Here is a 24,701-nt window from a genome sequence, read left to right as displayed (position 1 = left end):
ACTGGTGGTTGCTGGTTCATTGCCTTTGGCTCAAACCGACCATCTCTTTCTTAGCAATAGCTCTGGTGAAGAAGCCAGGTGCTATTCTTGCAGGCTGGAGCAGGAGGTATTTCAGGAGTCTGAGCTGTTCATGTCCTGTTTCTGTTCCTCCAGGATTTTGTGTACTTTGGGGTAAAAATCATGTGTGGTTTGAAATTGGTGTGGGTATCTGTAAATTTTCTTGTTCCCCTGTGTTTGCATCCTGAGAAACTGCGACAGTTAATTCCCTGGCTAGTCAGCCATCGTTTTTAATGTGCTCAAATGAAGGTGTGTTGGCAATCTGCATCCTGTCAGTGTTTGTAACCTGCAGGATCTCATCTGCAAGGAAAGAGCTCCCAGATCATGCTGATGGCAATCCCTAGTGCTGGGAGGTTTGACCTGTTGCTGTGTCTCTGGTCTGCCTGCTGGGGAGACCGTGGTGTTCTCTGCTTTCCTTGCAAGATTGCAAAGGCTAAAAAGAACACTTTGAGGTTGGGTATGTGCTTGGCTAACATGGCGAAGCTACTCCAGATGGACAAGGAGAGGTGACTGATGTCAAGTCTGCTTATCTTTTGATTCTGCATTCAGGTTGGCTGGAGCGGGGTGGTGTGCAAGCCTTCAGTGTCTGGGCCTGAAAGGCTGCTTCTCAGTGTTTTCTGCCTCTGTAGCACAGCTCCAGTAAAACGATGTTTCTTCAACAGCTAGTCCAGAAGAGTCTCCATGTCTAGAGCGGCTCCTACTTTTCAAAGTAGCTGGTAATGTCCTGTTTGAACTAATTATGTCCTCTTAACAATACAGTCCCCAACAGTTTAAAGCAGCAGAAACTCTGCGCTTTCCATGGCCAAACCAGGACTTGCTGCACCAAGTGCTAGCAAAGCCTCCCCATCTCCAGTTCCCCTGAGCTGTCTGCAGAGCACTGTTGGAGGTGACAGGCTCACCTGAGACCCTTGTTCAGAGTCTGTGATGCAGTGAAACATTAGTGGAAAATCCATTCCCCTTGTCGTCTCTGAGCACTGCTGAAGGGAGCACTGGGGCTAGGAGAAGGTGGCAGGCAGGCTTTGCTGTGCAGTTACTTCTTGCTTATGATGAGTTTGATCCCAGCCTTGCAGGAGGCATTTCTGAAGAGGCTGAGCTGCATGGTTACTTCTTTAAGATGTGTTTTTCACAGATATGAGAAGCTGAAGGGGGAGTGGGGAAATTCCATCCTATCCTCACCCTTACTGTAAGGCAGCAGCTTGGAGGACGTTAATGCATGTACATTAATAAATGTTCCAGTTTGTCTTCGGTGGAAGACAGCACCTTTGCTCAATTGAGAGCTGCACAAAAGCCTTTACAAAGCAAAATATGCATTGCAAACCTGTGCAAACAGCCCGTATTTTAAAAGGAGGAAAGCTCTTTTTACTCCCCTTACCACCACCACCTCCTCCCTATAAATTTGCAAACATCCCTGACAGGTGACAACTCCCCCTTGCAGAGAAGTCTGTGTTTGCTTTGCTGTTTCTGGGGCTCACAGCGGCTGCAGCTTGTGTTGGCAGAGAATGTGTAGCCTGGGGCAAGGTGTTTGCTGTTTGTTGGCTTTAATCTGAAATACCTTACAACCCTCTTCCCCTCCAGCTTCTCTTTTCCTTTGGATAGCTTCGGGGCAAGAGCTCCCCTTGCACCTGTCTCTCCTGTAACATCAGCCATGTCACTTCTAGACGCGAGGTGCCACACGCGGCTGATTGCAGCACAGAGTTGAAGAGGGCAGATAAACAGAAAGGAATGCAGCAGAAACAGAGGGGCCCTGGGAGATGAACAGTGAGATCAAGGCAGAGTGCTTTTTATTGTTACATTTGTCTTAGGAAAAGAGCAAGGCCAGCTTTTCTCCAAAATGTACCACTGTGTGAGACTTAAATAAGCGCAAAGCAATTAAGACTGGCTTATTTAAAGCAATTGTTCTTATGTGGACTTTGAGGCAATCTCAACCAGCCTTTAAAATAAGCTCTGCACCTTCTTGCAATTTATGGCTAAAAAGTGAAACTTTCAGCCTTAAAATATGTCCATCCTTGATTCCAGCAGTTGTGTTGGTGAGAGCTGTGTTTTTTGGTGTTTTTTCTTTCTTTTTTTTAACTTAAATTTTAGGGGTCCATTTGCTTGTTAGCAACAGAGCTGGCAGTGGGGAAGGAGCTACATTTTTCACAGCAGTGCCTGATAAAATTGTCCCACCGGTGGGCTGGAAAATAAGCATGAGTCCTGTCGTGCTGAACACCCACTAGTTGTGTTCATTGCCTTGAAAAGGCAACTATATAAGGAGGGAACTGGAGGAGAATGTTGGGTGACAAAGAAACGCCTCTCATCTGAGCTACAGCTCCGTCTCTTGCTGAGCCAAGACTTTGAAGTTCTCATGCTCTTGTCTGGAAGGAAGAAATATTCTTCCTTTGTCCCATGTAAAAAAAGGGTAAGAGAAACTGGTGATCAGCACTACCTTGGGATGAAAAGATCTGGAGGGGACAGGAAAGGGGTTTGTGGGTCTGGTGTGACATTGGACAGTCAGCAGCATTGACTACGTGCCTTGTGACTGGCTCTTTCACAATGTCCTGGGTGGCCTGTCCATGAGGCTGCTGCTGTGCCCCGTCCACTCCCACAGCGTTAACCACAGACAGGCTGGGAAATCCCAGCAGAGATCTGCCTTTTTGCACAGCCAGAGCGAGGGGCTGGTGGTCTCTGTGGGTGCAGAGAATGTTCAGTCTCTGGCATGGCCCTGGTGTGGGAAGGAGCAGCGGATGGACAGGAAGGTAAGCTGGATGTGTCTCCTTGTGGGCCACTTGCCGCTTGTCAGGCTTCACCAAAGGTGCTCCTCAGCCTCCTCCCTGACTGAGGATGCAGCCAGCAACCATGGGGTCTTTGCGGTGGTGGCCACCTCCCTGCATTCGAGAGGAATGCTGGTGTCAAAGACTGTGTCCTGTGATGCTAGAAACCAGGTGATGTTATATGATTTTTTTTTCGTGGCTGGTTAAATGCTCTGGAGCTACAGAGAGGAGGGGTCTGGGGACCTCTCTCTAGGAAAAAGCGAGCGTGTGGCAGTGCAACAACCACTGCATTGCCCTGGAGCCCTCACGGTGTGCTGTCAGCCTCCCGTACCGGGTGCAAAATTGCTTTGCTTTGCCATCCCTCAGAAGTCCTTTAAACTGCTCACTGATGCTAAGAGATACTAGTCTGCACTCAAACAAAGCTGCTTTGGGCTAAGGACTACAGCAGGGCAGCATCCCGATAGAAGTGTTACTTGAGGGCCTTGCAGAATTTGGCACCATCCCAGCAGCATGTCCAGGGCTCCGGGGACTTTGCAGGCAGGAGCCGGAGTGCTGTCCCGAGTGATGGAGCAGCTCATCCCCCTCCCCCTGTACATACCTTCCTTTCATGCCCCTGAGCGAGCCGTCTTCCCGCAGCCCCTTGCCTAACCAGTTCAGTGGAATGCCTTTCCCCAGATAGTCACTGTGGTTAGAGTTTTCTTAACCTGGATCCATCCCTCTCCACAAAAGGGAGAGAGAATTCCTTGGCTTTTTTTTTCTTTTTTTTCTTTTATTTTTTTGTTTTGTTAATATATTTGTCATTCCTCATCTTCTGCAAATCATCATGGGGATTTGCTGTGTGTGGCGTGCTTGGACAATGCTGAGCTCCCTGTTGGGTGGGTTTCTGTCCTGGGGATGGTGATGCTGGTGCTTCAAACAGGGCTGTGTCCTTCTTGGTTTGGGTCCTCAGCTTCACGGGGTGTGGGTGTCCTAAGCCTGGTGGCTACAGAAGTTTTGGAGTAGTCACATTTGTTTCATAGTTTTTAAAGTGATGGCTTCAGCTATGTAACTTTGATGTTCTCCTTTATACACAGAGGGGGGGAAAGTAGTCTGTAGGAGAGACTGGATGCAGCCCATGAAGGACACGGAGGTGTTGAAGCTCTCAGCCTCAGACCTCATGCCAATGACACATCTTGGCATTGGTATTTGATGCTTCCTAATAGGAACAAGAAACCTTTCCTGGGTTTAGCCTGCTGCAAGCTCATGGAGGAGCCACCTCAGCTGCTTTGTGCAGAGTACCTGCCCATCCCACAGCCCAGAGAGAGGCAGAGGAGTGGGACTGAGGCCCCTGCAGAGCTGCCCTGGTTCAAGGTGGCCAGGGTAGCTGGTAGATCTCTTCTGTGTGCTCTCAGCCTTAGAACTATGTAAACCAGTTCAGTAGCTTGTATTTGGTAGCCGTGAATTGAATTCCTGAGTCCCTGGGAGCCCATCACCTGCGCAAGTTGGGGACTGTGGTCATGATAAAATGAGCAAGAATATGATGGACAGACGTAACAAAACCCAACCCACTGTCCAGAAGGATGTTTGTTGCATCCTATCCAATACTTCAATATTAAAGTGCAGGCTCTGATCTCTAACTTTTAATTGCTTGCTTAAAAGCGCTTTGCTGGGTCAGGAGAAGAGAACTCTACTCGCTGCAAGGTAATGACTGAGGATGCAGATGAAAGCTGATTAAGGGGTAGTAGGACTGCAGGACAGGGAGGACATCCTTGCGTACTGACAGCAGGGCAGGGAGCTGGCGTGGCATGCATGGTGTGGCTGAGCGGTGCAGGGAGAACTCTCGGTGCAGGGGCTGACTAATGCATGGTGCGTTCTTCCCAGGGCTCTGGCAGGTGCCACAGCCCTGCATATTTTGTTGGGAGATGGTTTTGCACCTGGAGGATAACGCCGATTTGATAAGTAGATGCTGCAAAGTGTGTCGTGTGGCTGGCTGTTTCCATGCCTAAGTATTCCCAGATTGACCATAGAAAGGAAGGAAGGACTTTGTTCAGCACAGGGATGTGATCAAAGCTTTTATTACTGTCTGGTTTGTGCTTGAGAGAGTTTGAAGCTTGCCAAGTTTCTCTTCTTTGCGGGTATTTGTTCATTCCGTAGCTGTGCAAAGAAAGTTGAGATTATGCAAAGGCATTTCCATAATGAGCAAATGCATTATTCTGTTGGAAGTTTCCCTCCAGCACCTCTCATGTTTGCAGTTGAACTCATAAGCTCGGCTAATTTAGGCTTGGCTTTGTATTCCTGCTGACTGTTTAATCTTCTGCAGTGCAAGTCGCTCCAGATGATCTAATCATCACATCTAGGGCTGCGGGTCCAAATCCAGAAATGGTCAATTCTTTCAGATAGAGACTGCACACAAGGAAAGCATTTGTACACTCTGGCCAAAGCCTGAAGACTTCTCTCATTCTGTGTGTAGTAGAGATCTAAAGATATATTTATGTTTCTTTAAAATAATTTTTCACTAGCTCCCTTTCCTGTGCTGTTTTGCCCTGGTTCTGGCTGCAGACCAGGGCTGGCTGCATTTCTTTTTGGAGGAATGCAGCCACTTGATGAGTATCATTACACCACATGTTTTATTTTTAATGCTACTTCCCTGAATTCTCAATGGTATTGAAGAAAACCAATCTGTCTGCTGCACTATAGTTCATTTAAGAAGCATGTTTAAAATTCCTTTACATATTTCTGCCCCTTTAGTATCTTACTTTACGTTCATCTTGAGAAGGAATAAACTGATTTTAAGTGGAAAAGTGCTGGAGAAGAGCCCTGTGTGATGGGATGTCTTGCATTTGTTCTGACCTTGCTCTTCTGGAGGGCTGGCTTTAAATCCCAGGCTCGTATTGCTACGAGCACTTGAGGTAGAAGTGTGTTGCAATTGCGACTCCTGTCATCTGCCTACATGCAAATACCTCCAAACAAAAGAAGCAGTTGCTTCAGAAAACATCTTCCCTGTGTAGCTAGGCCTGCCTCCAGAGGTTTCCATGGTGCTGCACGTGCTTCTTGCATAAGTATGGAGCAATAATGCATTAGTGCTTATTTTACTTCTTTAAAAGATCTGCACAAACAATTAAAAGGGATCTTGATTTGGAGCAACAGCCTCTAGGCATTTTTGCCTCTGGAGCAAGTTTAAGGTTTGTGATGTCTTGCTGGGTAGTTCACTGTATGTTTCTATCAAATTGATAGGATTTTTTTTTTTCCCCTTAGACTATAAACACACTTAGCATATCATTTGTTGGGAATACTTTGATTGGGTTAGAGCCCTTAAGTGGTAAACCCCTTGGCAGCTGGCATTTTAGCATGCCACAAAGCACAGTTTGAACACCAACAGAAGTGGCGTGGCCGTCCCCAAAGTTCACATTCCTCTGGACTTTTTTGGTTCTTATTCAAATTGGCAGCAGGAGGGAAATGAGGCCCTTCTCTCGTGTTATCTGGGAGAAGGGTGATGAATCAAGCTGTCCATTTCCAACTGAATGAAAACGCTGCTGAGCTTTGTGGTACCTCTCACTTTGTGGAGTGAGATAGATGGAGGATGGAGAGCACCTCACAGCCCTGTTGCAAGCTGCAGCGCTGACCCTGCCTGGAGGAGTGACCGGACTCACAGGATGGTCCTTTCAGGCTAAAAGAAACCTTGGGATGCTCCCAGTGCTGTGCTCCGCTCCCCTTTCTTGTCCAACACTGTGCTGCAGCAAGCTGTGGGGTGTAGCTTTTGTTTTTAATTAGGATTCTTGCTTTGAAGAAAGCCTTATGCATCTGAAGTCTCGCTATATATGTTGCTTTGCGGTTCTGCAGATTCTGCCCACAGTCCTGTTAATGACTTTTTTTACCCCCCCCCAATATTTCATGAGGAACTTTTGAACTAGGTAATGTTTTCATTTGAATGTCTCTACCATCTGCTTTCCACCTCACTGTTGCTGATTTGATAGCATTGAAATTAATGAGGGAGTGAATTGTCAGGCAGTCACAAAAAATCAAATCAATCTCTGAGACACAGATTAAGGAGTGGTTTGTGGCATGGGTTAGTTCGCTCACTGCTGCATGAACTCTTTGCTAACCAGCAAGTGAATTTGCAGAGATTAATGAAAGAGCAAAGGAGTTTTCAGTAATGTCACTGTAAAAGTGTGGATTTTTAATCTCCAGCTTGCTTAAACACAAGGAAAAGGTACCCTGAAGCATTCTTCTTCCTCTCTGAGGACATGGATGGGTATGGTGGACCTCATGGTGATGTCCAAATTGGATTAAAATTAGACAAGTCAGAAACTAAAGTGATCAGTCTTCTGGGGAAGGTCTCTGGCCAAATAACTGAACCCAATGGCTCTTGCTGTACCAATGGTGGACATCTCATGTGAGAGCAGGTGGATGGCACCTGGACAGAGACCAGCACTGAGAAATTAAATGTTTCTGCATAGTATGTGAGGAACAAACAGGCTCCCCATCTTCCTCCAAGTGTACGTTGTGGCCCAATACGCTAGGACAATATAGGATAATGGTGATGCACTCACATAAGCACGAACAGCCATCAGCTGCAGCATCAGGGTTTAACCAGAGGTTTGGAAGACTATTCTCAAATTATTGCAAACTGATAACTTTTTAAATATTGGATTATTGTACAAGGGCTTGAGTGGGAGGGAGTTGGCAGTTTAGCAGAGGCTGGCTGGAAAGAGCTGCTGTGATTGTGCATTTATGAACAGTTGTGTGTTTTCTGAGAGCAATCTGTAGTTTATACAAGATAAGGGAAGAAAAACACTTTTCCCTCAACTGCTTGTGCAAGAACAACCCTGGTCTGTCAACAGTTGCTCCTATCTTGTAATTTAAACAAAGACACTCTAATCTCTTGCCGTCTCCTGTTTTTTCCCTCTCCCTAGCCAGAGCCTTCTATCTCATGCTGGGCTGCAGGTTTGTGCCATCCCCTGTCCCACCTGTAGCAGGAGGGATGGGGCTGTTTGTGCTGCTCAGGGGCAATTCTCAAGATGGTTTTTTGTGTGATTTTTCTCTTAATTTTGCAAAATATTTTACAAATGTGTTGGGGGAAAGTCAAGTATTGAGCATCCAAAGGTTCTCATCAGGCAAAAATGCAGATTGAATGTTGAGGTTTGTCACTTCAACAAGAGAGCTGTTAATGCCTGAGGCTTGAACCTCCAGAGTCCCCTGGTCATGTCTCTGTGCATGAGTATCTGCTGACCTGTGGTTTTGCACTCATCAGTAAGAAAGTGTCGTCTGGACAATGGCTTTGGAGGCTTTTCAGCTGCCTTGAAAAGACCTCTGTGTCCAAATGGTTCTTTCTTTTTATCTCTGAGCATTTTTAATGGAAGTAACTGTTCTTTCAAGAGAGTCACTAGGGTACAGAAAAAGTGGAAAAATTAGATATAAGGAGCAGCAGGAATAAACAGACAACACTTTTCGATAAATTGTCTGTATGTTCAGTGCCCACCCTGCATTGTACACTGGCTGTGGGCAGTGAGTCCCTGCTGGCACCTTAGTGGGAACGACCTCCCTTGATGGGGCTGGAGGGGTTTTGGTTGTGTAGACACTGGGGAAAGTGTGGGGACCTTGCATCATCTTGGCTGGAGAGCTGAATCTCTCCAGAGGAGTGTCTTGCTCTCTAATTAAATGGAGCTCGGCAGCCGGAGGGCAGAGTCCCCAGGGGGTTCGTGCGCCCTTCCTAAACCAATATTGCACAGCAGTTGTGAAGGGAACTGGTTTTGTTTCACAACTGCTTTCCACCTTCCCTCTCCCTGCTCCCCACACATAGTGTTATCTCTTGACATGATGCCATTAACTTGCTAATTAGCCCTAGGGGTGTTCTGGAGGAGATAACAAAGTTATAGGAGCTCAAATAAGCAGCGTGCGCAGATGTTTACTCAGGGTCGGAGGGCAAGGCTGTTGTGACGGGCGATGCCTTGGGGAGGCCATGCTCCTTGGGGAAAGAAGCTGACCTGTAACTGGGCTCTCCTCCTGCCCTTGTCGAGTCCATCCCTTTACCCTGCTATTTTAAAATGGGGGGAAAAACAATGCAATTTGAAGTCCTTGGAAGAAGGGATTGATCCTCAGTACTAAACACCTGCAACCAGGGCACGTTTCTGGCTTAAAAGGTTCATACACCTGAGTGCTTTCCAAAGGAAGTTCTGGGTACCAGACCTGTCCCTGGGTCATTTTTGGGGAAGCCAAGAGGGCATGGAATTTTTGCTCACGCATGCAGCAGAGCAGTTAACCCTGCGAGAGCTGGGGGTGCTTGTCCCTCTTCTGAGTACAGATGAGCTGTACCTCCCATGCCATGCTCGGAGCAACCTTCCCCGGGATGCACACAAGGCTGCATTCAGTCATCAAGCAGGCAGATGCTGCCTTTCAGCAGGATCGCTCTTAATTTATTTGTTTTGTCTTGCCATAGATAATTTTTTTTTTAAAGGGAAAGTCCCTGTTTCAGTATGTGCTGTGTTCTTTTTCCCCTCTTCTTGTGGTTTTAACAGCAGAGACCAGCTCTGCATGAGTTTTCGAGAAGGGAGGGTGACTTCTACGGTTTTCATGTATTTTCCTTTAGCTCTTAAACCTGGCTGTCTGCTATTGCAGTTGATCAGGTCTGTCCCTGAAAAGTCTTCACTGGAAAGATTCCCAAAGACATTTGGCAGAATCTTGTTTTTCAGCACTTATTCACATGTAACAAACTAAAACCATGTAGATATATCTATGTATTTCCCCCACTCCTTCTGTTATCTCAGTCCTAATTTGTAAGCATTTCTGAGCTGAGGGAATGTCACAGTCTGTGGTGACGCGGGGTCAATCTAGATGCTATTTTTATAAGAGTGGATTTATTTTTAATTTGATCTGCAGGAAATTCTGCATGAACCACCTAACGTGCGTGCAGGTGAGTGTACACGCGCACACACACACCCCCCCGCTACAAGAAATTACATAAACTCCAATTACCACTACAGCTGTGGCAGTGAGATTTTAAATTACTGTGATTTAGAACACTTACCTTGCATCCAGCAAGGGTTATTGAGAACTTTTGAGTGATACTGGTGAGAGAGGCTGGAACGAACCGTATTAACAACATGGGGAAGGTGCATTCAAAGAACTTGAACCAGCAGTTTGACTTGGCTGATGCCTCATTTTGGAAACTTAGGGTTTGCGTATTATTTTGTTTTTCAGCACACCAGCAGGAGCCACAAAGCGTTGCCAGAAGGTCTCTAGAATATCTGAGTCAGACATGGGACAGTTGCAGCTGAAACTTTCAAATCTAGCTAGCAATTACTATTTTTAGTTTCCTACGGTATTGGAGGTAAATTGCTTTAGAGAGATTTCCTTTCCTGAGGCTGAGCTGCTTTTCTTAAGTTCCATTCAACTGAGCATCCAAAGTGCGAAGTGCCAAGCTTTGTGCAGCTCCTGATGCTTTGGGTTTATTTATTTTCTAGTTTGTTCTTTTCCTGTTCAGGGTGGGGAGGAGCTTGCTGTACTAGAAGACTAAAGTTAAACTTTGTTTGTCTGGCCTCAATATAGAGTAATTCTTTTTAACATGTGAAAGGAAGACCTTAGCCTGAATCTATTTGCTTTTTCTGACTAGGCTAATTGGTATAATACGGTATAATCTATCTGCAAGGTTTGTCGTGCTATGACTTTCGACCATCACAGTTGCAACACGACTGATGCTAGTGTTGCTCTTGGAGACCTGTCCAGAAGGCTCAGATGAATTATAACTATCATTGTCCCATCGCTGAGAAATGAGTGTGTAGTTTGTGGAGATGGGGGATGTCCCTTTGGTTTTGTGACTCAGCCATTTAAGTATACGCTACTTCAGGGAGTCAGGTTTCCCACTGAGAGCCTCTAAGAGATGCTGCCTTGCTGCTATTAGAGAGATCCATCTATGTGAATTTTTACATCCTCAACAGGAGATGAATGAGGCTCCAGGAGCTTTTCTTTCTCATGGTAAGGTACAAGGGTGACTGAACAAGCCCTTACTCTTTCCTTGTGCCATCAGTGCCTGTATAAATACACAAGGCACGTCACCAGCCTGTAGGACAGAGGGAAGCATCTTGTGAAGGGAGTGCATTTAGGTCTGAAGCCAGTGGAACAAAGTTCAGAGCCCTGGGATAATGAGAGGGGCACACTTGAGCCTGGGCTGCAGAGGTGGTGGTGGGTGCAGTGCCTCGTACGTGCTCTGTTACCTCCCACCACCCCTGTCATGGTGGTGGCAGCTGCCTTTTTGTCACCTGTAGATGATTGATTTGCAAAAAGCCACTTCTCCAGCATCCACTTCAAGGTGACCGCACAGGCTAATTCCTCTGAAACACTGAGCCAGGTTGGGGCTGTGTGTACAGAGGGCAGGGATTTGTGCTGACATGTCAATTTATTCATGCTATATACACTTCTCCTCATGTTTGACATGCAGATCTCTGGATAAACTTCCACGAATCTCTGTGTTCTGCATCTGGGTGTTGCTTCACCCACAACCCCCTCCAGCCATCTGTGGGACAGAAGATAGCAGATACCCAACACAACAGTGCTGCATTAATGACTTGCAAAAGAAGGATCTTTTGAGTTTCATAGCACAGCTAGTAAAGAGGTTTTTGCAATTACTTGCTGAGTTTGAGAACCTATGTATGTATCTTCTCCTCCTCCTTTCTTCTTCTCCATAGATTTTGAACTCGTGGACCAGTATCAAAAACCTGACAGTATTCAGGGTTCAAAATGGTCTTCTGAGCACAGCGCAACTTTTCCTCCCTATTAGAAAACAGAAAATCCGCAAGTGATGTCCAGCTTGATGTCCAACTCTGTGCAGGCCTTGCAGTGGCGCTGCAAAGTCACCTGTTTGGTTAGCAGTGCTGTGGCTGCTCCCTGCAAACCTTGCCTGTATCTCGATTAGTGCTTATGTGGCTTTTTGGCTTGTACCCATCTTCAGGTGAGATCAGGTAAGTGCACCAGGTGTAGCTGCTGGTGTTAAGTGGTGCCAGGAAAGATGGAAATGAAGAGAAGGGGCTGCAGGAGTGGTCTGAGCTGTTCCTGTGATGTAGGAAATATGCTGTGTGCTCAGCAGGCTCTTGCTGGTAGTTCAGGAGTGCTGGAGGTGCACGTGGCCCCAACCTGAGCTGGGATGTTGCTGTTGGTGCTAAGTAGGGCTCTGTGCTCCTCCCTGCAGCCCATTCTTGGAAGCACCTCCTTGCATTGTGCTCAGTGAGGAGGAATCAGGAAGGTGCACTGGAAATGCTTGCAACCTTTTGCTCTTGTGCCCAGCAGTCCTCCATGTAGCTGTGCTCATGGAGTTACGGCTAAATTTGACTCCTGCCCTGCTTCTCATGGCAAGGAACTGTTGCAGGGTAGGGAGAGCACCACAATCCTCTCTCTGCTCAGTTTGATCTGGTGTTGGCTTTTGTCTGCAGATGCCTTTGTCCCATTTTATTAGTGGCAGTTTTGTGAATATGCTGCTGGTCTCCAGTCTGGATCCAGAGTGGTGCGAGCACACAATGTCCTTTAATTCTCAGATTGGGAGAAAGTCATTGGTGGCTCCTTCTGCTGCCATGTGTTGGGCACAGCAGGCCAGAGAGCCGTTAGCACCCTGAGCAGCACAGCCTCCTTGCTTTCATATCCCTGTGAACCCGGGGTCCCCTCCCTGTGTGCCCAGAGAAACTGGGGTTAAACAATACCCAAAGGCGATGGAGGCGGCATGGCAGGAGCAGCAGCAGCTCCGTGGCGGACGCTTGGCTGCAGGGAGGTGCTGGGGCCCCGGGTGGGTTCCAGCCCCGCGGGTGGGACCGCTCTGTCCCTCGCACAGCGCCCGGGGGTCGCTCGCTCGCCCCCGCGGCGGGAGGTCCTGGTGTTGGCAGCGAGCGCTTGCAGCCCGTGCGGGTACTCGGCAATTAAGCCCCGCTCTGCTGCACCGCAGCTCCTCAAATAAAAGTCTGGAGCGCTGTCATTAGGCTAAAAGGGCAGGCGGCCGCGCTCTGATCTGGATGTTTGGTTTCCTCTCTTCCCCACCACCCCTTTAAAAAGGTGTTTGGTTTCCCCTTGCTCGACGGCGCTTGCCCCGCTGTTTGGGAGCAGGCGAAACGAGCCGCCTTTTGTTCTCGCCGTGCCCCCAGCTCTCCCGGCGGGACAGCGGCGGCCCCTTCCCGCCGGGCCCGGCCCAGGGCTCCGGGGCAGCCCGGTCTCCGCACCGCCAGCCCGCTGCGGGGTGAGCGCGGAGGACACCGGCGTGATTTTGCTCGTTCGGAGTGAAATCTCAGCGGGGCCGTCCTGACCTGCCTGTCTGCTCGCTCTGTTCTCCCTCAGACCGAGTCTCGGCTAAATGCTTTTCCTTCCTGTCTTTCTAAAGTCTTTAGTTTGCTGTGGGCACGGTGTCGAGGTGGTTTTTACTAAGCAGTACCCAACAACTTCTTCCATGTATTAATTCTAAAGGCAACAAAGAGACTCATTATTTTAATTTTTTTTTTAACATTTATTGTCTTAATCGAGATTATTTTAGGGTTTAATACTGTGGCATGAGTTAGAAGCAGTTGCAAAGGAGGGAAAAAACATAAGTGATGTCCTGCAAGCACAAAAGACCTGTTGGCTGTGAGCATGGGTGAGAGCACACAGATGACAGAGCATGTAGCTGGATTACGTTGTGTGAAACAGTGATTGCTTCTCAGAAAGCTCCTTGTGTGTGGTTGTTTGTTTGGGTTTTTTGTTTGGTTTGGGTTGTTTTTTGTTTGTTTGTTTGTTTTTGTCCCAAACCTGCATGCTGCAGCAGCCAGAGGCTCAGCCATTGTTACTGCACTGCTGATGTTGAATGTCTCATCTCAGTCTCTTCCTGAACGTTTTGGGCTTTGGTAGCAGCAAAGCCTGTGTCTGAAGAAAACCCTGGACACTTCTCAGGAAATAAATAAATAGAAGTTTCTTGAAATGGCTTCTTTGGAGCAACTACATACCTGTCTTTTGAGTTACCTAACTTATAGAAAAGTGACAGGGGCAAGTTATAGTTTGCTTTATTTTCTGTCTTGTTTTCTTTTTTATTTTTCTTTTCTTTTCTCTGTTTTCCCCCCTTCCCTTCCCTTTGCTTTTTAGAGATTGGTGATAAGGAATTCTAACTACTTAATGAGCTGGGAGAGGCCTCTCTCCATTGGAGTGGAGGACTCCAGGTGGCACTTTGACAGATTGGACAGGTAAGGCAGGAGAGCCCCACCTCCTCCTCCTTGCCTATACTTAGGTATATAAGGGAAACTTCAATTATGCAGAGAGGCACACTCCGAGTCCTGTTATCTTCCAAGTAGCATCACATATTTTTAGGGTCTTCTAGGGGGTGGGAGGTGTTTGTCAAAATCCTGGAGCCAGAAGAAAGAACAGCAGCATTGATCAATTTGACTGCTAACATGTTGTACCTGGAAAACAATGCCCAGTCCCAGTATAGTGAGGTAAGGATTCTAGGTTTGAGCTATCATATCTTTAATATATTTTTATTCTTAGTGAATGCGTGCAAATTTTTATTATTTTTCACCCTGTAGTCCTGAAGTTAGGTGTGGAATACACATCTGTTTTTTGAAACTTTTGCACTTTACAGTGGGAAGTAGTTTGCTGGGCTATGTACTGGGATGAGAGTGAACTTTGAATCTTTAGATCTGGGACAGCAAATTTGTTTGGAAACCATGATCAGCCCAGCAGAGTTTTCTTCCACTGGAGAAGCAAAGCAGTCGCTTACTGTGGGCGATGAATACAGATTGCATTTCTGAAGCAGTCTGAACAGTATCTCTGTTGACTGCTTTATAACTCATTTACTAGTCTTTTATTGCCGAAATTACTGCTCATTGTTAAAGTGTATGGTATCTAGGAAATAACTGAAAACGCATTATAAACCCCTTCTTAGGTTACCTTTTTGAGTAAAATAATATGCAAACAAAGGTCCTCTGCTGCGAATGTTGCAGTAGCGTCCACACCAGTAACTCTTTTACTCAGTGCTGTTAATACCTTGCTTCACGACTCACAGCAGCAGCGAGATATTTTTACACAGGGTGTTCGTCTAAACGTATGAGAATGAATACATGTACAACGTATGCATTTTGCTTTCTACAGCCCTTTGCACTGCATGAGCGTGAGTGGAACGCAAACTGCAGATGGAGCTTTGATTACTTTTTATTTTTGCGTTTTTAATTGACAACTGGGTCGATGCTTTGTAAGGTGGAAGTGGAGAGAATTGCTACGCGCTGTGCAAGTCTTTGAGGAAGTTACCTGGGGTTGAGGGAGATCTAACGACAATATTGGTTTACATTCCAGCGGAGACAGCAGCTGTGTTGACACTCATCAGAATGGCAATGCAGCAAAAGCTCCTCTGTGTGTGTGAGCGCGTGTGTGTATTCCTGGTGAAATCGCTTGGAGTGGAGGGCACGGGGTGCGAGACCCAAAGCAGACAGAAGCTCAGCCGCTTGGAAAAGAAAACAAAATAGGAGAGCGTGGCTGGGAGATGCGATAGCTGGCAAGGAAAAGCCTGTTAAAAGTACACCTTGGGTTTGCATGCCTGGGTTGGCGGGTTTGCGACTCGGGGAGAGCGCAGGGTAAACTGAAACCTGCCTGCTTTCCCTGTCCCCCACTTCTGCAGGGATCACAAACACCCACCCTGTGCTCGGTTCCTACCTGCTGCTGCTGCGCAGAAGACCCAAATTGGTGACTTTTTTTGCCCCCGGGTTAATTATAAACTCTTAAATGTGGAGAGGGCGCTTCTTGGAGTGTTTGCTTGGCGTTATTTGTCTGCTGCTATCTGATCAACTTTCGCTGAATAGCAGCGGTGGAGCTGTGAGTCCCTATGGTTGACTTGCTGGGCTCATCTGTCAGAAGCGATGCGCTCAGGAGCGTTCTCACTCCGCTCAAATGCCGCTCGTCACTGTTGCTGTCAAGGGAGGGTTTTTTAAAAAGCTTTAGATCTGACTCTTGTTTTTCTCCTTCCTCCCCATCTCACCCCCCTTTCCCCTTCTTGGCTTTGAACATGGAGCACCGACTTTGTTCAATCAGTGAAGCGTTATGTGCCCAATAGCCTTGACTTGGCTTTATTTTTGAGAAAGAGCAGACTTTCTAATGACTTGTTTCAGGAGACTGAGATGTTAATGCCCAATTTAAATATATTGGTGATGATGAACCTCACCCATTGTAATCTTGAAAACAAGATGTGGGCTTTGGCATAGTTTCCTTAAAAATAAATAAATAACTAAATAAAAAGTTCTCATTGTGGAAACAGAAGTAGACACTTGTAGCAACTGGTGCTTGCTGGGTTTTAGTTTGTAGATCTGTTGCTGTGTTGGGCAGAAAATGACCATACCAAGTAATGAAAAATTTGGTATAGACTCTAGTTTGGGTTTAAAAACAGACAAAAGATAAGGAAGTAAATTCCTCCCCCCCTCCCCTTGAAATAAAATTTTAAAATGGAGAATGGAGGGTCCCCTCCCACCCGAAGCCCATTTCTGGGGGTGCTTTGCCCAGTTGCCCCAGAATGTTTGCTGCCTGCTGGTGGGCACTGAGCTCTGCCCTCTGTGCCCACCAGCTGTGCAGCACATTTCACCCTGCAGACGGGGAACTGACCCTTGTGCAAGCCCCAGCCTGGGCTGCATGGTCGGCGCAAGGAGCTGGTACCATCGCCCATGGCACCCGTACCTGCGAGCGTGGCACTGAGTGCTGCCGTGAGATAAGATATTCCTCCCGAATGTGTAAAACTTTGTTGAGAGAAGGGAGAAGGGTGTTGGAGAAGTGAATCACAGCCCTGAAAGGCCAGAGGTGGAACCTGCTCCAACCACTTTTCCAGCTTAATCTAAGCTAGCATTTGATCTGGGTTGACTATAAGGCAAATTAAGCTTTTTGTTGGCAGAGCAATGGACTTGATGACCCAGGAGATCCTTTCCAGAGCATTCCTGTGTGTTTATGAGTAGGAGATATGAAAAGGAGAGAGAGGTTGGGGCGGTTATGATGGGGTGATGAGGTGCTGATGAACAGGAACCCTTTGGATCTCAAATGGTTCTCCTACCTTGTCTCCACACTTGGCGGTTTTAGGTGCTGTGCAGTAATGTTTGCGGGGGAGCGTGCACAGAACTGGGTGTGAAGAGGGTATCTGCAAGTTTGTCCAGTCTTGTCTAAGTTTCCTGGATGCTGGGAGGGTAGGATGAGAGCAACAGAGATTCCCTTTGGGGACTCTGGATTCTTCTCTAGTTTGGCTAAGATGATGATGCAGAGTTTGGAGTATTTGCTAAAATGAAATTAAAGTGTTGCCAAGAGAATAAACACATCTTGTTCAAACACTGATAAGAAATATGAGCCGTGACTTTTGATTATATCCTTCAGCCTTCCCAAAGATCTTCCTGCTCTTTCTGGGAGAAAGTCAAATTAACGAATCTCTTTCCGTTAAGATTTTTATCATAGTTTTGGGAGGGGAATGGAGGAAGCTACTTTTATACTAAAACGTCTTGTGCTCTGCTTTATGGCTTTTTGGCAGCATTCCTTCATACTGGAAATTAAAATAAAAAAGAAAGAAAAAAGCTGTAGCTTGATTTCTGCAAGTATCTTTGATTGAGAGTTAGGGTAGAGGGTGCATTTTTAGCTTCGTTTTTATTTGCCCCTGTGCTTTTAAAATAATAACTCAGATGCATATGTTTGATCTGTAGTGCCATGGATGTGAGTCATTGCTCTTTGTAGGAGCAGCCATGTGGACATTTGGAGTGGTGTAGAAGGATGTTCTGAGGGAGCGTGGCCTCCTCAGTGAGATGCAAAAATGTTCCTCCATGTGGGGCATTAAGTTTAAGGAATCTGTAAATTGAGATGTAGCTCATTTTTTGAGCTATGTAGGAAATGTGTGACTGTGGTTTCTTGTCCTCACTGTCAGCCTGGGTTTGGCTGTGAACGACTGAAGTGGACAAAGCTGTGGCCCCTCTGGTGCTACGTTCCTTGGCTGGTTTTGAGACATGGTCACCCTGACTGCATTTGGGAAAGGCTTTTCCCCTCCTGCTGCCTGTTCTCTGTGGTTTTTGAGCAGACTTAGGGTGAAAGAAGTGGTCTCTGAGGGATGCTGCCTGGTCACTGCCCAGGAGAACAACCCACCTGCTCCCTTCCTCCAGTACTAGGGAGAAAAGCTCATCTGTGCAGTACCCTCTGCACCCCACATCTTGTCATATCCGAGTGCTTTCATCTCAGGGTAAATGCTATATGAAGCCAAATGAGTTTCTTAAGGCAGGTTTTGGCTAAACCTGACCCTCTCTCCTGGTCCTTCCTCCTATTTGTGAAGATGTCTCAGGCTTCTGCTGGCTCTGAGCAGGCAGACAACTCCTGCTCTCTGGGAGACAACCAGTGCCGTGCCTTTCAGTGGCCTCTCTTTGTTGGAATGATATCAACACCTTGTGTTTGGGCACAACGCCTCTTTAGGACAAAGAAACAGGAAGATGCATTGGGAGTTGTGTTCTTTGATGGTGCCCGGCTGCAATTCCAGCTATACCTTTTGTGCATCCGTCTTTTGGTTTTGCTGTAGTTGCACTTAAGGGACTAAAATTTTTGTCATTTGACATCTTCTGTGCAGGCTTGTGGGCATGTGTCTTATCCTTGGGCTGCAAATGTCTTCTGCAAGGATGTAGAGGCCCTTTTGCTCTGAGAGGTTTTAAAACTGCGGTCCAGTTGCAAAGGTTTAACCTGAGATAGAAAAGCCGAAGGATAGATATGCCTGTATCTTTTGTTTGGGGAAATTCAGTGGATTCTGCTGCCCCATTTGGGTCTGCCATTGAAGAGACTAAAGGAGTCTAGAAAGATGGGCAGTGGGAAGCTGAGACGTGCCTATTGCCGTGTGCTGCCATCTCTCTCCCAGCTGAAACAAGAGGACCATTCTGTGGAGAAACACAGAGAAGGGTGAGAGTATGTTTCCAACAAGGGTCCAACCACTTATTGGAGCAGGTTTGTCATGCTATAGATGATATTCTGTTGTTTTATAATAGGGGACTGAAAAATGTTGGTGATACCAGTCTTGATAGTAGAGGTAACGTGACTCACATTGAGCAGTGGATTGGGGATGTTACCTGGAGAAATCCTTTCCTTGCTTTAGATGGAGAGGCTAGACCTCAGCAGTCCGAATCTGTGCGTGTAGCCCAGAAAAAACTGATTGTAACCTGCATGTGGGTGGAAAGAATGAATGTGACCTTTAATAGACAAAAGCGAAACCTCACGATGTTCTGTCCGTCTGCAGAGCTTTAACTTCTCAGTGTGCGGCGTGCAATACTTCTGCAGAAATCGGGATAGTTTGGCTGTGTGTAAAGTGTCATTACTGCTCAGTAACAAACATTTTGTGGTTTGCACAGTAACACAATTACACTGGACATCAGATTGGAAATTTCATCTCCATTTTAAACTGATCTGTGCTTCGAAATGAGGGTTCATAAGCAGTATGAAATTAGGGACAGTGGATCTTCTCAGTTGCTTGCAAATTGTCAGCTTGCTTCATTTGGCAAGAAACTAATACTAGAAATGTTATAGAATGAAAAAGTTTTCAGTATAAGAGATGGAAAAAGAGTTGCCCTTGCAGCACAGTGAGGATGTTTTACATCTTGAACTGGTGGTTGTAACTGACCCATTTTTATTTGCTGTAAATTTGCCTCATTTGAGACAGGATGGAATTATCCATATACATTCTGTTCAAGGTTGTTCTTTGGGGAATACAAGAACTGCTGTTTTGATGGGTTATTTTTACCAGTATGATGGTTTGAATCTTCCACAGTGTCACCAACACCTGAATTCTCTGATTTCTTCCAACATAAGCTCAGTTATGTTATTGCCTAGCTCCCTCAGGAGCTGTTTTTCTTTCAGTTCACTTTGTATTTTTGAATAATGAAGTAACGGTTTTGAGTCAAGTGAAATTCCTTTTCTTTTCTCCCTGCCCCTGCGTGTAGAGAGGCCAACAGAAGGAAGCTTTGTCTACCTTGTGTGTGTTTGAACCCATCTGGTAGCGACCTTATGGGTTGTGTCTGCCAGGTTATGCCTAGCAGAAGGGTTTATTTTCAATTGCAGCTCTGTTTTCTGTGAGACAAAAGCTTCACTAGCTCCATGAGGAAGACATGGCATCTGCAGCAGGAAAGCTGTGGATGTGGGATGTGAAAGGGTGTAGAACATGTGCTTTGTGCTTTCTTTGCTCTGGAAGTCGCTGGCTATAACTAGTGGAGAAACTACTTATTTCATTATCGCGAAGGGCTGAATAAAAGCGGGTGTTGCCTGGCTCAAAGGAAATTTTAAATTCTATTTGTAAAATGTTCCCACTGGAAACGCTTCAGAAAGGAGCTCTTGCACTGACGGATTTGCACTAGGCATTGTTAAGCTCTGTTATTTTTCTGGCACTGCCTCCAACGCCTTTTAAGAATGTGCAGAGTAGGCAATAAAATGAATGTAACTCTTTTAAAGTGAGGTTGCATAAATCATCGGAAAGGAGAGGAGCTTCTCATATACCAACAGCAACACCACGCTCTATCCTCTCCAGCAGAGAAGTGAGCTCAAGCTTTTTGTGCCACTTGGCCTGGATTAGTGTCAAGTCACTTTTGGTATGAAGTGGACTTAAGAGGAAAATAATTTCTCTCCAAGGGTCTTGAGATTAAACTTCTTTTTTTTCACTTGCACATGTTTTCTAGATTCTCTGCTGTCTTGGTGCCATGCTTGTCTTGCAATCCCTTGACAATTAACCAGGGCCACGATCTGTCGAGTGATACGTGAGCTCAGCCATGGTTAGGCATGTGGGTAGGTCTCTCCAAGTGAATAAACTTGCTGTTCTTCAAAACCTTCCTGTTTTGTTTTGGTTTCTTCAGTTATAGTATTAAATGTGTTCTGGTAAATCTTCCAGGCTTTAGTCTCCCAAATGGAGCTTCCCATAAGAGCTTTGCTGTGCTGAAAAAAGATGCTGTAACTGTTGGAGGGATTGGAGACCTGCTTTCCAGTCAGGGCACACCATAGGAAAAAGCCTTAGCAGAGCAGCCCGGGACAGACAAAGTTTGCAGGTTGTGATTTGGCCATGAGAAGAAAGTGCAGTGAAATGTAGGGGTGAACCTATTTCTTATAAGCAGACGAAGTGCTGGGGAGAGTCTCAACTCTCTTCTAAAGAAGAGCCTGAGGGGCTTTCCAGGTTTGGCTTAGCTGCTTGTAATTACCTTGTGCAAGGAGCAAACAGAGCAGGAGGAGATTTGAGACAATTAGAATTTTATTTCTGTAAGGCTTCTGATATCAGGAGCAAAATCGGTAAGAAATGACTGTTCAGGAAGTCTCAGATAATACACGTGAAAGCTTCAGCTCCTTGGCATTGGCAAAGTAAGCCTGAATCCTCTTTGGGAACTTGAATATAAACCTGATGATTTTGTTTGAAATTACTGATCATTGTTGTAAGCTCCGTACACAAGCAAGCAACAAAAACACATGATATGTGTTGTGAGGTTTGTTTTGTTTGTTAGTTTGTTTTAAATTCATATTAGGTTTGAGTAACTTTTGAGTTGATCCAAGAACAGTTCTTGCAAATGCCCTTCCACTGCTGTTTTTCGTCTGGAGTTCTAGTGGTACAACCAAAGGAGCAGTGTTTGAACCAGGATGTGTGTGTTAGAATAGATGGCTCGAGGTGTGATGTGTTTCTGGGCTTGTGCTCAGTTTTCTGCTCTGTTTGGAAGTGGACCCAAGTGGCAAGGCTGAGCATGCTTGAAAATTAATGCACGGATTGGAGCCCAGCAGCCTCTTGGGATTGATTCCAGAGTTTGGATCCGGATTAAACTTCCCCCCAAGGACTTTGGGAAGTGGTATACAAGGGGACGTGGTGAAATTTGAGATGAATCCAACTTCCTCAAGATGGCAAGAAGATGAATGTTTTTACCAAGGGCAAGAGAGTGGGAGGAAACACCCAGTTTGGGGAGGGAAGGGGAAATATTTTATGGTGGGGTAGTGTCTGGGAATGAAAGGGATGGATTGTGTCTCAGCAGATATGAATCTTTTAGTTTTAATCCACATCTAGGAAGTAAATATAAAGAATATTGCCGACTTCTGGGAACAGGGAGGGGGGTGGAGGTGCAGTGCTGGGCAGAAATCGCTGTGCTGCGGAGCTGCCGTCCAGCTGCGCCAGGGATCTGGTGCACGGGGCTGGTGCGATGCTTTGGGAGCGAACAGAACAATGGGAATAGGTGGATGCGCTTTCCCAACATGTAGCTTTGCAAGACTTAGGCACGCTGCCAACAAAAGTGTCAATCCAGCAAGTGGATCTCTCTGGTGTCTGGGAGATGACTTAAAGTACTTAATAATTTCTGGGTTTTTTAGGTAATGTGGCGTCTTCATCGCAAAGTATTTGGGGGGGGGGGGGGGGGGGGCGGTGGTGATTACTCAACAAAAATAATAAAATTCTGGCTGACTGCTCTGTAAACTTTGGATTCTGCAGATTCATGTCCGAGATCCTCAACAGCCTCAGCAAGCCTTTACTGTGATTTCTCACTGCTGCAGTGTTACTCTGCATTTTACCTGTAGCATAAGAATTGACTCCCTCAGGAGCGCTGCTGGTGACTGATGAGAACAAATAGATGAGCTAATTTCCCTCCACCCTCTTTCACCAGCAGATAAGAGTGCAACAAGTTCTTATAAAGGAAACTAGAACATACACTGGCTAGGTCTGATCTAATATTTTTCAAACAGGAAACTGACTTGAATATTAAGGTGGGAAAGCTGTTGAGATGAGCCTGTGTCAGTCCACTGCGCTGTGTGTCTGAAAGAAAATCACAGAATCACAGAATCACAGAATTGGCTAGGTTGGAAAAGACCTCAGAGATCATCAAGTCCAACCCTTGGTCCAACTTCAGCCCATTTACTAGATCATGGCACTAAGAGCCATGTCCAATCTCAGTTTAAAAACCTCCAGGGACGGTGAGTCCACCACCTCCCTAGGCAGGCCATTCCAATGCCTGATCATGTTAATGTTCAAGTCAGAGGGGTAGTAAGTTTAACGTAGTATTGGATGGAAATTAGTAGGTATGTTGTTACTTAAAAAAAAGTGGAAGAACCCCTGTTCTACCATGCAGTAACTGTGAGGGTGAATGAAATTCCTTGTAGTAAGGTTAGATAACTTGGTTATTGCAAGAAGCAACCACTAAAATTATGGAAGGTTTGTTTGGGCAGAAAATATTCCTGTCGTTCTCTTACGTGAGCAGTTGCATTTTGAGCAATTAATTTATCATCTTCTGTGTTTGGATAGTGAAAGATCTGTCCAGCCGAGTACCTCAAATGTAGATCTCTGGAGCTGAGCCTTGTCTAAGTGGCCATGGCACCATGTGTCTTGGTGTTTGCTGAAGTCAGCAGTGTTGGACAGGGAGGGAAGTACTGAGAAGTGGGGTTTGTTGTGGTGTTAGACATTGAAGGGCCCATACTAGGGAACCCTGTGGAAATCCTATGTGTGTGGCATATGTGATAATCTGATTTAAATGGTTGGGGAAAACATTCTTGATGGTTGTAAGACTGATAGAGTGTCACTGTGGAAGAAGCATTGCTTTTGCATTCAGATGGTGTCCCTATACACACACACACCCCCTTTCACCCCTCTCTCAAAGACCATCTTTTGGGTCTGGTGTATGCACAGCCTGGCATCTATGAAAAACACCATATTAAACCCCCTGCTTGTGTCTCAGGAGTAGGTTACAGCAGTGATGTGCAGCTGTTTCAAATGCATACTATAGAAGGAGGGTGGTTAGGATGGTCTGCTGGCTTCATGTGTGCTGCTGTGCTGAACCCCAGTAGATCCTTGGGTGCAGGCAACACCAGCTTGGTGCAGCTCTGGAGCTGCTTTAATATACCAAATGAAGTGTTGGAAGGCAAAACCCTACCTCCTTTTGTTCTCTTCAGTTAGTGTATAGTCAGAATTTGGCAGCCAGTCCTCTTGACTCCCCAGTCTTGAAAGCTTCTCAGTCTGCTGTGTGGTGTCTCAGGATTTTGAGAACTTCATCCAGGAGTTTTCTCACCTAATTTGGACAGATGAAGTGGCCTCATACAATAGAAAATCCAGTAGATCTTTCTTTTCTTCCTTTTAATCTATAGGGACTCTCGTGCTGGAGTGTAACCCTTTTTCTTTGCTTGCTGTAACTTGTTTTAATTTGCCCTTTGCCCTCCTATAACTCTTCTTATGAATTTTTATATTCCGTAGTTGCACCACGCTTCAAAGAGTGGGTGTGAGGAGTTTGTGTGTGGCTGCTTTTTTTTCTTCTTTTTTGGTGTGTGTTTAACTGCTGGACTTATTTAACTTGCAGATGATCTGAATTCCTTGTTCTGATTAAAATGCTACCGAACCAGAGTATTTGACTTTGGTGTCTGAAAGCCAGCATATTCTGATTTTATTGAGCATAATGACCAATTTGGAAGCTAACTTCAACTCCTGGTACTATTCTGACCCTGATTATTTGTTGTCCTTGTGCCCTATGGCCATACTTCGGTGGTTACAGTGTCTGCAGCCTTTCACTGTGGATGACACACAGATATCTTGTCCTGCCCAATGCTGCTCTCTCAACACAATAAAATGCTGCATGTCTGAAATGACTGATAACCATCAATGGTTACCGTCCAGTAAAGAGTTCAAGAAACAAGGCAGCTTTAATCCCTGCTTCCCCTCCCCACTTCTCCCATTGTATTTTAATCATTTCCTCTTATATTTCCAGATATTCTTTTTTTTTTAATCCAACTTTTCAACATTTCGCTACAAACACAGCACACAGGATTCCTGGATACCTTGCCGAGCTGTGATCCTATAGTTCTTAGCTACTAAAAACAGGCAAAAATGCCTTGCTGAAATCTCTCTGTCTCTTTCTGTTTTTCGTGATGTAGGTCTTTGTCTTCAGTTGTGTTTACATCTCTTGGGAGCAAGAGGGGGTGCCTTTCCAAATCGTCTGTACT

The 24,701-nt window shown here is 45.9% G+C and overlaps 1 protein-coding gene across 4 annotated transcripts in view; it reads left to right on the top strand.

Annotated features, from left to right (window-relative positions):
• Window positions 1-24,701, top strand: part of TP63 (tumor protein p63) — a 106,238-nt gene that overhangs the window by 21,403 nt on the left and 60,134 nt on the right. The window contains exon 1 of one of the 4 annotated variants that reach the window (XM_071812658.1): window positions 14,063-14,218. The exons of the other annotated variants lie outside the window; for them this stretch is intronic. Coding sequence (XP_071668759.1) covers window positions 14,177-14,218 — 42 coding nt within the window. The 5' untranslated portion in view covers window positions 14,063-14,176. Of the gene's footprint in view, window positions 1-14,062; window positions 14,219-24,701 lie in introns of those variants that run through there. 4 annotated transcript variants of the gene reach the window in all.

This window comes from Patagioenas fasciata, chromosome 9 (genome assembly GCF_037038585.1).
Source record: "Patagioenas fasciata isolate bPatFas1 chromosome 9, bPatFas1.hap1, whole genome shotgun sequence".
NCBI lineage: Eukaryota > Metazoa > Chordata > Aves > Columbiformes > Columbidae > Patagioenas > Patagioenas fasciata.
This window is presented reverse-complemented; position numbering and strand designations above follow the sequence as displayed.